Here is a 14,785-nt window from a genome sequence, read left to right on the forward strand (position 1 = left end):
TATGGGAAAAATCACAGTTTGATACGAGCATAAATGTATGTAAGCCTACACTACACAGATGTATGTCATTTGAATGATATTTAACTTGCCAGAGTTTAGCTAATGCTTGAACAAAAATAGCACAAGCCCACCTAATCAAGAGAGTTTGATTTAAGAGAATGTTTATTCCCCAAAAAGGCATGATATGATTATTTTTTTTGTTTTGTTTAAAAAACACAGTTTGACAAATAGATGATTTCCTAGCATTAAATGACTAGAAATGTTATTCAATAATCCTTTTGAAAATTTGTGAAATAAAATGCCACAATGCTAATGTTACAATTGCACTCAAAATTATTTAACCCCAATCGTAAATTAAATGTATCCTTAAAATGCACAACTTCTGACAGATGTCAAAGTCTAGCTAGTATGTTTTGTTTTATTGTATGTAAAGCGCTTTGAGTCACTTGAGAAAAAGCGCGATATAAATGTAATTCACTTCACTTCACTTATTGCAACTTAGAAAAAGAGAGTGATCATTTATGAATGGTGAATCATTTTGAGTGCAATTATGAGATTACCAACTAAATCATTGTGAGAACATGTGCAACAATGATTCATTGATTAGATCTTGTAGGTGTGTACCTTTAAACTTCCCACTCTCAAGCAGTGCTCCTGACTCCTCCAGAGAAAAAAACTCCTCAATGGAGACAAAGTTATAATCTGTCCCAGAAATTTCTCCAACTCTGGGCGGTCTTGTTGTACCTAGGAAAGGACAAGCACATGCAATCTGAGTCGTACATCAACGCAAAGAGGCTATAAATGCTCTAAGCTCTTAAGTGGATGATATGTCAATTAATCAAAGCCGTTTGCTTGTATCCGGGTGCCATAAATCAACATTAGTTTCACGGAGACACTGAGCTCAGTCTTTAAACAAAATAGCAACTCAGCAAGCTATAAATAGTCAAGATGACAATATGTGTTACCCACAAAGGCTAACACTCACAGTTGGCAAACTGAGTGTATAGGTTATAAATTAAACAAATAAACTGATTTCCTTTTGTCCCTACAGTTAGTCTATGATCTGAGTTAACTTACTGATTGTTGATCAAAACACCATGCAATCAGAAGGGACCTGATTTATTGCAATGCCAGGTCAATGACCAAAAACACTTTGTTTTTGCAATATCACGATGATGCAAGCATTTTACCAAAGCTGTTTTATTATGGCCAGATCAATACAAAATGAATTAAATATTAATGAGGCACTGTGAGAGTCTTTCTATTGCCATTGCAAGGACGGAGCACTCAGATGATCAATGATCTGTCATCATAATTGATTCACATTGACCTTGGCCTGCAAAAGAGCAAGGAAACAACAATACTGCATCATTACAGATCCACTAGAGAAAGGCCCAAAAAAATCCACTTCATGAATATTACATTTGACCAGGCTTCTGACAATGCAAAAGTTTACTTTTGGTCAACATCCTTTGGATTTGCCACCTGACCTGCCAAGCACCTCATCTGAAGTCATTTGTCTCTCAAGACAAAATCCCCCTGAAGCTGCTCTGTTTTCCTGGATAGGGGGCACATGTGATTTCAGAATTTGGTAGGTATGCCCAGGCATACCCAGGTGGCCTATAAAAATGATTAATGGACCCCCTTTCCCTAGAGCATGGATAGCATTGGCACATGCAAGAAATTGATTTTTCGACAAAAACTGCTCAGTGGACACAACGACACACAGATTTTAGACTTATGTTCTGGTGTTGGTGTTGTTGGTCTGGACCACAGGATGCAGAGCAAGGAAGACAAAGAAATCAAAATAGAAGCACCAGGACAGGAAATGATAGAAAACTGAAAAATAGCGAACAAAACCAAAACTGTCATGTGCAATCATGACACAAAGTGATATTTATCAAAACACTAAGTACAGTATACAATTGTTTATCAATTATTTATTCTGCCTACAGAAGCAATTTTAAATGTTTTCATGCACCATAATCAAATGATATACATTCTGGTCATTTCCAACAGGATATTGTTCTCTAGGTTTTTAAACACAGTGGAGTAAATTGTATGAACAATCCACAAATCTAACTGTAATTAAGAGAGTTTCAGAAAGGATCCCCATAGAGCAGGGGTGTCAAACTCCTTTTAGCTCAGGGGCCACATGGAGGAAAATCTATTACCACATGGGGTAAAATCATGGCATAATAACTTAAAAATACAACTGCAACAACATTGGATTGTTTTATTTGTTTTACTTCGGGCCAAAATAGAACAAGCACATTCTGAAAATGTACATATCACAAGTAATCCTCTTGATAAAACACTTCAAGTTAGTCGAACATTCTGAGGGAAAAATTGGTGCAGTTTCAAAAACACCATGAAGAACACAATGATCTTAGACCTAAACTTTAAGTCACAGCCCATCTAAGATTGAACAAAAAACAAAATAAAGCATAAATATAAAATCTTTTAAGTATCAACTACCTCATTTGTCATTTCCACAGTTCACTTTCTTTAAATTTGCACGGAAGACAATCATTTTCACAGAACTATATCAATGTCCAGTGTCTCATGCAGCATTTCAAGTGGAGTTACCAATTGTTTGTTTTACTCCTGTTTGTTTTACGTTGGGTCGTGTACACTCCCCCGATATAAACTATTAGCTGTGACGATCTGTCACATCTCGTGTCACTTGTTTGTTATGCTTCCTTAGCTTGTTTATTTTCTGTGTAGCGCTCTTATTTTCAGTTCCTTTTCCTGCATGTCTCCCTGAGCGCTATTTCCTCTCACCTGCCGTTGACTGGCAGCCTGGCCACACCTGTTGTCAATCAGCAGAGGTGTGGACTCGAGTCACATGACTTGGACTCGAGTCAGACTCGAGTCATGAATTTGATGACTTTAGACTCGACTTGACAAAATGTGAAGAGACTTGCAACTCGACTTAGACTTTAACATCAATGACTTGTGACTTCACTTGGACTTGAGCCTTTTGAATTGACATGACTTGACATGACTTGCCACTTTCCCCAAAATCCAAAGCTTAAAAAGTTATTTGGGAGCGCTCCGTATTTTTCATTTTCTTCGTCTGTCTATCAGCGTGTTATTCCTGTCAGCTGGTGTGCTGTCAGTACAACAGCCAATCAAATTAGATCTACGTTGTTTTCATCACACAGCATTCATCCAATCAAATTGCAGGAGAACCAATGAGGAAGAGTTGTCCAACAACGTGCCAGTGAGAAACAATTATGTTAAAGTTGGTTTCGTTCGGGTATAAAAACTACGACTTGGTCAACAAAAAACGAATTGCGGTATGCAAATCACGCAGTTCGAATATTACAGACGGAGACGCAACAACTTCCAACTTCGTTCGACATTTGAAGTTGCACAAAGAAGGGTAAGTTTTGAATGTAAGATAACGTTTATTGGCTAAGTAACATGACTTTTATTTGCTGTGTAGTTAAATCAGTGAGGCTGCAAACTCACTGCTAACGTTATTACCATAGACATCTTATAAGTAGACGCAGCATGGAGCGCTACTGCCTACTGCCGCAGACGAGGCGTGTGGCCGCCATCTTGGAGTGGTGATCCGCTCCACTCAGTGCAATTAATTTGGCAGGAGCAATGAACTGTCAGCGCATTTAATTCATCTTACCTCACTGAATACCACTGATTTTCACCCCTTTTTTTGTCATACGTGTAGCTATGATAACAGACACATGTTTTGGCGTGTTTTATTATTCATAGTTTGCTTAACAGTAATATAATATTCTTATACGCTATAAGTGACCAGACGTCCGAGATCAAAACTGGGAATATAATCCCAGAGAAGGGGGAAAAAAACGGTAATCTATTTTTAAGTTGAAGAAACAATATGATTAGGTTATATATACATATGTGTGTATCCTACATAAACAATGTATGAATACATTAGATATCTATATATCTTAGGGACCTATAGACTGTATCTCTGTTGCTTCAGCAGCAGAGAGTTTATTCTGTCTTGACACTTTGTATTGATATTTTCTATTACATTCTTCCCTTAAATGATAATGTTTGCAGTGATTGTTTTATATGTATTATTTTATGTAAGTCGCTTTGGATAAAAGCGTCTGCCAAATACTTAAACATATATAAACACCTGAAAGTCTTCATATCAGCTAAAACCACCTCGAAGGGAATAAGCGGTAGAAAATGGATGGATGGAAAACCACCAATCTGTTTCACTGGATTCAGAATAAAAGCAAATTATGTTTAACCCAACAATGTTAGTATTTGAATATTGTTACTTGAAGACTGATTCCTGGTTACAATTATACTGTTAAGAAAGTATTGTCTTATACTTTGCCTAAAATGAGAATGCATCATAATCAGTGGCGGCTGGTGAATTTTGTTTTAGGTGGGGCTGAAAGTTTGTAAACCAAACCCCTGTAGGGGCGTCATCCTCCCCCAGAAGATTTCTTTGTGATTTTCACATACAAATAGGGGCGGCATGGCGTAGTGGGTAGAGCAACCGTGCCAGAAACCTGAGGGTTGCAGGTTCGCTCCCCGCCTCTTACCATCCAAAAATCGCTGCCGTTGTGTCCTTGGGCGGGACACTTCACCCTTTGCCCCCGGTGCCACTCACACCAGTGAATTGAATGATAGGTGGTGGTCGGAGGGGCCGTTGGCGCAAATTGCAGCCACGCTTCCGTCAGTCTACCCCAGGGCAGCTGTGGCTATGAAAGTAGCTTACCACCACCAGGTGTGAATGAATGATGGGTTCTACATGTAAAGCGACTTTGGGTACTTAGAAAAGCGCTATATAAATCCCAGGTATTATTATTAAATATTGAAGATCTTTGATCCTTCTCCACTCTGTGGTAATATTATTTTCATAAAATACAACCAATAGCACGTTAATGTTAAATCTCACTTGTGAAAAGTAATCCCCCGATTCCTATTTTCAACAGTCCGCTCATTTGAGCAGGAAAACGGTGAACACCACCATCTTTGTTTTCTACCTGTCATCTGTCAGTTTTGGCTGCTCGCCGGCTCCTCATCAGCACTTCAAGATGGCGGCCAAATTGCTCACGTCACAGCAACCAATGCTGCGTCTACTTATAAGATGTCTATGGTTATAACGTCATTGCAAACACGGCAATCTGTTGCGTCCACTGCAGTTTGCTACCTTATTCATACTTTTTGTCAAGTGATTTTTTTTTAAGCAGGGTTTCATGAGGTACCTATACATAACGTTACGTTAGTCAATGTTTCACACACAGTAACGTAACGTTAGACGGCAGTCAGCAGCACCGCGTATTTTAGCCACCTACAAAAAGACAAACATAGTCAAATAAAGGTCAGTTAAAATGTATACTATATTAAGAGTATGTGTACATATTGCATAGGGTCCTGACATCTAAAAAGTACAACTCTGTTCATTGTTATGTTCATATATTTGTTATGTTTTTCATGTGTACGCACACATAAACACACATACAGTATGAGATGAGATCAATGAGATAAGGTAAGAACAGGATAGAAACTGCTGTGGAACTAGTTACAATGCAATATGCCATGGAAATACAATGTTAACACTTTTGTGCAAATAAGTACAGTTGCACTTGTTTTTTTTCAAATGTGTTTATTCTGTAAAGGAATGAGTTACATGTTTAAAATGACTGGTTAATAGTGCTATTTTGAAGTGCAATGTCAGCACTATCTTTTTCCCTGCAATTTCAAATGCACTTGTTTTAATAAATAAATACAGCGTTTTAAAAGCATACACAATCTGTGTAAATATATTAGTCTGTGGTTAAATGACTTGAAAGGACTCGAAACTCAAAATGCAGGACTTGGGACTTGACTTGAGACTTTCCAGTCTTGACTTTGGACTTGACTCGGACTTGCCCTGTCTTGACTCGGGACTTGACTCGAGACTTGAGGGTAAAGACTTGAGACTTACTTGTGACTTGCAAAGCAATGACTTGGTCCCACCTCTGTCAATCAGCTGGCTGAATACGTACAAAATATGAAACGGTCTAGCTCCAGCCTATCTTGCTGATTGTATTGTACCATATGTCCCGGCAAGAAATCTGCGTTCAAAGAAATACGGCTTATTAGTGATTCCCAGAGCCCAAAAAAGTCTGCTGGCTATAGAGCGTTTTCTATTCGGGCTCCAGTACTCTGGAATGCCCTCCCGGTAACAGTTAGAGATGCTACCTCAGTAGAAGCATTTAAGTCCCATCTTAAAAGTCATTTGTATACTCTAGCCTTTAAATCAGGGGTCTCAAACTCAAGTTACCTGGGGGCTACTGGATGCAGAAACTGGGTGAGGCTGGGCTGCAAGAAAAGATTTCTTAAAAAAAATCTAACATGCACTTTTTAATTCACTTTCTTTGAATGGCTTTCCCGCCCTAGCAACCAGCTCGCCGTGGAGTTTACAGTTACGGTAGCCCAATTAGCCCCGAACGGGCTAACATCACGACTAACGTGTAACACGTCCGATTCGCCCAGCGACTCTGTCGGAGTAACAGCGCTGGGGTCCAGTGCACCACAGTTTTGTATTGTCGCTCGGTCCTTCGGCGGAGTGCTTCGGAACCTACCGGACCGCTCGTCTTCCCCGCCCGGACTGTTTACAGCGGCACCGGGGGCGGGAGCGAGCAGGCGGGCGAGCGAGGGAGGATGGGAGGGAGCGAGGGAGGAAGAGCGGCAAAATGTTTCTCTGCTTGCATCATGCAAGTGACGTCAATGCATACTTGCCAACCTTGAGACCTCCGAATTCGGGAGATGGGGGGGGCTTGGCGGTAGCGGGGGTGTATATTGTAGCCCGGAAGAGTTAGGGCTGCAAAGGATTCTGGGTATTTGTTCTGTTGTGTTTATGTTGTGTTACGGTGCGGATGTTCTCCCTAAATAAGTTTGTCATTCTTGTTTGGTGTGGCGCATATTTGTAACAGTGTTAAAGTTGTTTATACGACCACCCTCAGTGTGACCTGTATGGCTGTTGACCAAGTATGTCTTGCAGTCACTTACGTGTGTCTGTAGAAGCCGCATACAACATGTGACTGGGCCGGCACGCTGTTTGTATGGAGAAAAAGACGGCGCGGCGACAGGTTGTAGAGGACGCTAAAGGCAGTGCCATCACGGCACACCCTCAATATTGTCTAGAGCCATATACCACACCGTGATTGGTAGATTCCTTCAGCTCCGCACACAACGCTGTCAAGCACCATTCATTTAAAACTTGCGGGCCGCACTAACATTAAACTTTCATATGAAGGTGGGGGCCGCAAAATAACATCTCGCGGGCCGCAATTGGCCCGTGGGCCGCGTGTCTGAGACCCCTGCTTTAAATATACCCCCCCTTTTAGACCAGTTGATCTGCCGTCTCTTGTCTGCTTTGCCCCCCTATCCTGCGTGGAGAGGTTATTACCACTCCTCTGTGGATCAGTTGGGGACGTCCCTGCGCTGCTGCCTTGTCTCCATTCAAGATGATCCCCTGCTGGCCCCACTATGGACTGGACTCTTACATTATTAACTAGATCCATTTAATGTCCATTGCACTGGTCGCTCAGGGGGGGTCCCCTCCAAGGTTTCTCATTGTATCCCATTGGGTTGAGTTTTTTCTTGCCCTGATGTGTGAACTGAGCCGAGGATGTCATTGTGGCTTGTGCAGCCCTTTGAGACACTTGTGATTAAGGGCTATATAAATAAACTTTGATGGATTGATTGATGTTATTTATGCCTGCCTCGCCCTCCAGTCAGAGCTCGAGGATTGTAATTGTTACTGACTTTTAGCTGCATGCTGTGTGCATGACTGCTCCTCTCTTGGTTGAATATAATTAAATATGTGTCTTACCTGCAGGTCATCCTCCTGTCTCCTGCATCTTGGGGTCACAACTACCGCAGTCATGCGAGTCATTAGCTTGCCTAACAGATTTGCTACTGCGACATTTAGAACAGCTGTTTCTTTAATTGAAATATGCAACTCAATTTTACACTTAGCAAACTCATCTTGCGGGCCAGGTTGAACTTGTTCGCGGGCCTGATCCGGGCTGCATGTTTGGCATCCCTGCTATAGAGCCACATTTGCATGCCGCATTCCGTTACCATGGAACAGAGGTCTCACTCAAGGAGAAGTCGGAAACCAGGAGAGAAGGGAGTTACTGAGGGAAGGAGGAGAGACAGACGCAACACAAAGCGTACATGATCTCAATCTGAACCTCTCCTTCAGGCTTATTAACACTCTGCCTGATCCACCTGCTGATAATGTAGTCAATTATATTTACAATCTGACTTGTCTATCGGCATGTTCCCCACAGAGTGCAGCAAGGTTATTTTCTGCTGGTCAAAAGTGACAACCATATGCGCTTTCCACAAATAACAGAAGAGATCTGAGGTTTTTGTCCTTCTTCCTTTAAGCTCTGACATCACATCTCATGATGACACCTGACATGTGAGTAATTCTGCACCTTGCCTGCGGGCAAACAAAATGTCTCCAGCTGATACGGTGCGAGGTTGGTAATCATTATCTATGCAGCCTCCAAAGAGATATAAATGACATGCCCAGGGGGTTGAGGGGTGGGGGGTGGGGGTGGGGGACAAAGCAAGAGGATTATTGACATCTTCCTTGTTCCTTGACTGTCCCTGTAGGTGTCTCACGCTCAACCCCCTGGGACTGGAGTGAGATAGAGATGGAGGATGTAATTAAACAAAAGTCCCTATCAACGGCCAGACAAAGCTGTCTGTCAAGATCACGGCACACAAACCGCTAATGATGTTGAAAAGGCCACAGACTTTCTCTCACACACACACGCACGCACGCACGCACGCACGCACGCACGCACGCACACACACACACACACACACACACACACACACACACACATACACCGACAGAGCCAGCTTACCAAAATAACTAAATGATGATGATTCTTATCTGTGACTGCAATTACTGAAGTCTTTTATGGGGAGAGGGAGACGCTGAGAGACTTGAAAAGATGACGTTGCTTCTGAATTAGCATTGGGCACACAAACAAATGCTACTGTGAGGGTGACGTGAGTTTCTGAGAATCTATTTTACAGGAGAAATGCATGAGATGGAAACAACCAGTAAAGCTAAAACAAGCTTGAATGAAAATGAGTGCTATCAAATGATTACAATATTTAATCAGATCCATTTCAGAATCATTTTGAATAATCACAATTAGATATAATTTGTTTTTAATCTATATTGTAATCAAATTTCATTTTGCATGAGCAAAGAGATTCAAAAAAGAAAGGAATATACAGTTGTGCTCATAAGTTTACATACCCTGGGAGAATTTATGATTTCTTGGCCATTCTTCAGAGAATATGAATGATAACACAAAAACCTTTCTTCTAGAGATGTCCGATAATATCGGCCTGCCGATGCTATCGGCCGATAAATGCTTTAAAATGTAATATCGGAAATTATCGGTATCGTTTTTTTTATTATAGGTATCGTTTTTTTTTTTTTATTATTATTTTTTTTTTTTTATTAAATCAACATAAAAAAACACAAGATACACTTACAATTAGTGCACCAACCCAAAAAAACTCCCTCCCCCATTTACACTCATTCACACTCATTCGCACAAAAGGGTTGTTTCTTTCTGTTATTAATATTCTGGTTCCTACATTATATATCAATATAGATCAATACAGTCTGCAAGGGATACAGTCGGTAAGCACACATGATTGTGCGTGCTGCTGGTCCACTAATAGTACTAACCTTTAACAGTTAATTTTACTCATTTTCATTATTTACTAATTTCTATGTAACTGTTTTTATATTGTTTTACTTTATATTTTATTCAAGAAAATGTTTTTAATTTATTTATCTTATTTTATTTTATTATTTTTTTTTTTTTAAAAGGACCTTATCTACACCATACCTGGTTTTCCAAATTAGGCATAATAATGTGTTAATTCCACGACTGTATATATTGGTATCGGTTGATATCGGTATCGGTTGATATCGGTATCGGTAATTAAAGAGTTGGACAATATCGGAATATCAGATATCGGCAAAAAGCCATTATCGGACATCCCTACTTTCTTCCACTCATGCTTAATGGTTGTGTGAAGCTATTTATTGGCAAACAACTGTGTTTACTCTTTTTAAATCAAAATGACAAAAGAAAGTACCCAAATGACCCTGATCAAAAGTTTACATACCCCAGTGACTGTTTCAAGATGCACAAAAAGGAGGCACTTGAAGAAAAATGGACTGCATGGTCGAGTGGCTAAAAAGTAAAATGTTGGTCTCATCACTCCAAATTACTTTGTTTGAGAAGGTTTTTGTGTTATCATTCATATTCTCTGAAGAATGGCCAAGAAATCATATATTCTCCCAGGGTATGTCAACTTATGAGCACAACTGTACATAAATGTACTAAAAGTGACTGTTTGCAACATTAAAGGGCCCTTCTAATGCTGACAACATTGGCACTTATTACACAGATATGTACCTAAAAATTATGTCTACAGGTAGAATCCCCCAAACTAGACACGGTAGGTATTTTAGGCTTGTTTTATTGAGTTTAGCACATTTTGGAAAGCCCACTTTTAACTCCAAAATGTGGAGTTAAAAGCCTGCTGTCGTCACCTACAGAATACTGGAGGCAATGTCATATTGTGTATAGTATGTGTTTTTGTAATGTAGCATCTTCATCCAGAATTTGTAATTTCCACACAGAATTTGAAGGAATTATCAAATATGTCTGCCACATGTATTGTTGCAGGTTGTAGCAATGCATGCAAAGCAAGGTTAACCTGCAGTCATTTTCAAATGATAGGATTATGCGAAAAGTGTGGACTTCTCCTGACAAAAAATTGGACGGCCCAAGCAAGAGGAGTAAAATTTGCAGACATAATTTTAATGATTCTAACTTCAAAAAAGAAGGATTTTGGTCGATGTTTCTATAGAAAACATTTTAAAGACTCAAGCCAAATGCTTTCCTGAAAATGAGTAGCAACTTGGAGTGAAGAAAGACTGAATCAGAAACTGCGGAAAAACAGAGAATAAAAAACAGAACAAATCATAAACTGCTAGTATTTTCCTCAAGATGCTTGAGGACATGCTAAAAGAGTGTGAGGAAACTCTGGCTGTGGTGTCTATGGAAGAGGTTATGGAAGAGCAGGGAAGTCCGTAATTGGGGATTTTTTATATTTACACTCAGTTTATAATGTTACCTAGACGCCCTAGAAAAAAAAAATGAAATCACCACTCTTGGAGGATTTCTTTCAGCTGTTTATTTAGTTTTATTTTGAAAAGAAGCCAATAACAGAAATGACACAAAACTATTAAAAAATTATATAGTCATTACAAATGGCCACTTTCTATCTTCAAGAAACACAAAAATAAATCAGAATATAAAATGTGGTAGTCAGTAACAGTTTAATTTTTTGTCATGACTTGGTCCTTGGTGTTTGATTTTCCGGAAGGCAACGGAAAGTTGGCTCGGGCGAGACGGGAATGTGAGTACATATTTATTTTTCACTATAACAAAAAGAACAAACGAAAGGCGTGCACAATGGCGAAGGTAAAAAACTTGGCTAATGAAAACAAAACTTGCACAAAGGCAGAAACTGAACAATGAAACAAAAACTTACTTGGCATGGGACTGTGAACGTGGCATTATGCAGAGTGACAATAAAGAGTGTGAAGCAGAGTGTCAGGGGTATGATGTCGCCAGGGAGACTTCCTGGCAACAATGGGTTTAAATAATAGTGACATGATTGAAGACAGGTGCGTGAGTCGTGAGGGCAGGTGAAAACTAATGGGTTGCTATGGTGACAAACAAGAGTGCACAATGAGTCCAAACGTGGAACAGGTGAAACTAATGGGTAACCATGGAAACAAGACAAGGGAGTGAAAAGCAGGAACTAAAAAGAGTCCAAAACCAAGCAGAACATAACTTAAACAAAACATGATCACACAGACATGACATTTTTGGATCAAGCAGAGTGAACAAATTATGGAATCACTCAATTCTGAGGAAACTATGATGGAATCAACCAATTAATTTTTATTTCCAAAGCTAACATCTGCATTAGATTAAATGTGTTAATTAGTCCGCAGTTAAAAAGGAGTGTTCACACCTTGGAGGGCTGTTGCACCAGGTTGATTTATATGAATCAGGGGTCCAACGCAAGAGATGTTAATTTAAACAAAGGAGGGGATTATCAAACTTCTTCAAGAAGGTAAATCATCACGCAATGTTGCAAACGATGTTGATTGTTCACAGTCAGCTGTGAATAAAAACTGGACCAAGTACAAACAACATGGAAGGTTCAATTGAAAGGATGTTTGGGGATGATGATATCATTTTCAAGATGTTAATGCATCTTGTCATAGAGCAACAACTGAAGCCTTTCCTTGAAGAAATAAACATACTGTCAATATCATTGCCTGCAAATAGTCTGGATCTCAATCCAGTTTAAAATCTGTGGTAGAAATTGAAGAAAATGGTCCATGAAAAGACTCCAAACTACAAAGCTGATCTGACAACAGCAAGCAGAGAAAGTTGCAGCAAGATTGATGAAGAGTACTGCTTGTCACTTGTTAAGTCCATGCATAGAAGACTGCAAGCTGTTATAAAAGCCAGAGAAGGTGCAAATAAGTACTAGTCGTGTTGTGTTGTAATTTTTGTTTGTTTGTTTTTTATGATTCCATCATTTGTTTGCTCAGAATTGAGTGAATCTATAAGTTGTTCACACAGTTTGATCTAAAATTTAAACTAACTGACCACCACAATTTATATTCTTGATTTATTTTAGTGTTTCTTAAAGCTGGAAAGTTGACATTTGGAATGACTATAGTTGTGTGTCATGTCTATTATCTGCTTTTTTTTCTACACAATTAAACAACTAAATGAACACCCTTCAAGACTGGTGATATCATAATATTTTCCAGGGGTTGTATATCAGTTTTGAAGTAATCATTGAGGGTGACAAATACATGCAATTGATTAATCAAAATAATAGTTTTATATGACTTTATCCAAACGGTCTCTCCTGGGAAATGGGCTCAAGTTCTGTCGATGACGTCACACCAACAGTGGGTTCTTTAAGTGGGTGCCTAGAGGGCGCTAACTTAATATTCTATCAGAACAACAACAACATTTTAGTTGCTTCTCTTGGACTACTTTTGTGTATATAGACGAGTTCCGGGAATGTATGTATGCACAAAACAGTTGTGAGTGACAGCCATTAATTCCAGACTATTTCCACGAGCCGACAAACAATTTTTATTCGATATAATTAGACATTGTAAAAATTATAGAATTTTTATTTATTTATTTGTTGATAAATTTTAATTCAAGGAAAGTTGCACACTGTCACTTTGACATGTTTATTAAACACCTTTAAAATCATGTTCATGTTAACAAAAAAACTATCTAAACCAGGGGTGTCAAACTCAAATACAGAGTGGGCCAAAATTTTAAACTGAACAAAGCCGCGGGCCAAGGTTGAACACATTAACCTTTAACGTACTCTACGAGCTATCATCACATCCGCTTTTCATCCATTCTAACATCGTTCAGACCCAGTCACAAGATATGTGCGGCTTCTGTACGCACACGCGAGCGAATGCAACGCATACTTCATCAACAGAGATACAGGTTACACTGAGGGTGCCAGTATAAAAAACTTTAACACTGTTAGAAATATACGCCACACTGTGAATCCACACCAAACAAGAATGACAAACACATTTCGGGAGAACATCCGCACCATAACACAACATAAACACAACAGAACAAATACCCAGAATCCTTTGCAGCACTAACTCTTCCGGGACGCTACAAAATACAAAAAAAAATACCCCCCTGTATCTTGTCAGTAAACATCCTCCCTGTATCCATCAATATCATGATGCACATTAGAGTGCAGACAGCCCATTATCAGACATGTGTTTTTATTTTAATTCCCCCTCGATTATTGATAGTTTACTATGTATTTACTCGAATCTATCATTCATTTCCATTTTTATGGACAGATATCTCTACAGAGACTTTGTAACGATGGCAGCTCTGACATCAAAGAACATTGTGTCATGACAAGCTTTCAAGAAACGAGATGCTCTTTAAAAATAGCACAAAGGTATACAACCACCGTTTTAGGGGGAAAAAAACATCCTTTGAAGAATCTCATTACTGAAGCCTCGATGTATTTATTTTTCCTAAAAAGCCACGTAGTCCAGTCCACTGTCTAAGAAAAACACAGAATTAAACATGTACTAAAATAGGAAGAACATACATAAGGTCCTGAAGGGGGCCACAATGAGCCAGTGATGAATCCTCTTCAGCACATCAGGCCCAGCAGCATCCTCAGGGAAAAACTAAGTCCATTTTACATCATTATGAGCGCTCTACAACAAGACGTGAAAGTTTCCAAGGTGTCTCAAGATCAGGGGAGTATGCAACAACAGAATCTTACAGTGTCATCTCAACAGATCAGAGGATTACATACTCGGGAGCTCAGCCTGCCGCCTTGTCACTAAAGGAAAGCATTCAGAGGTGAAGAGTCAGCGTATGGAGGAGGGCCCAGCCTTTGTTTAGTCCTTCCTAATATGTTGCCTCATCGTAATGTGTTTACAAAGTAAGAAGAGAGTGTGTTGTACGTCAGCAGAGATGATGCGTCGTGTAGGGGACTGCTTCACATGACCTACTTCCTGTTCTGACGCCGAGGATTATCAGATACTCTACGCTACCACAGAAAGGTTAAGACTACTGACACACTAGTTGTTCTGTCTTGTCCACTTAAACAGGAGGAACAAAACAGG

The 14,785-nt window shown here is 39.6% G+C and overlaps 1 protein-coding gene across 4 annotated transcripts in view; it reads right to left on the reverse strand.

The window, feature by feature from the left end:
• The window catches only part of magixb (MAGI family member, X-linked b), a 126,193-nt gene that overhangs the window by 49,058 nt on the left and 62,350 nt on the right, over positions 1–14,785 (reverse strand). For all 4 annotated transcript variants that reach the window (XM_061983256.2, XM_061983246.2, XM_061983237.2 and 1 more), the window contains exon 4: positions 625–744. In XM_061983256.2, the coding sequence (XP_061839240.2) occupies positions 625–744 (120 nt within the window). The remainder of the gene's footprint in view (positions 1–624; positions 745–14,785) is intronic.

This window comes from Nerophis lumbriciformis, linkage group LG01 (genome assembly GCF_033978685.3).
Source record: "Nerophis lumbriciformis linkage group LG01, RoL_Nlum_v2.1, whole genome shotgun sequence".
Lineage (NCBI taxonomy): Eukaryota > Metazoa > Chordata > Actinopteri > Syngnathiformes > Syngnathidae > Nerophis > Nerophis lumbriciformis.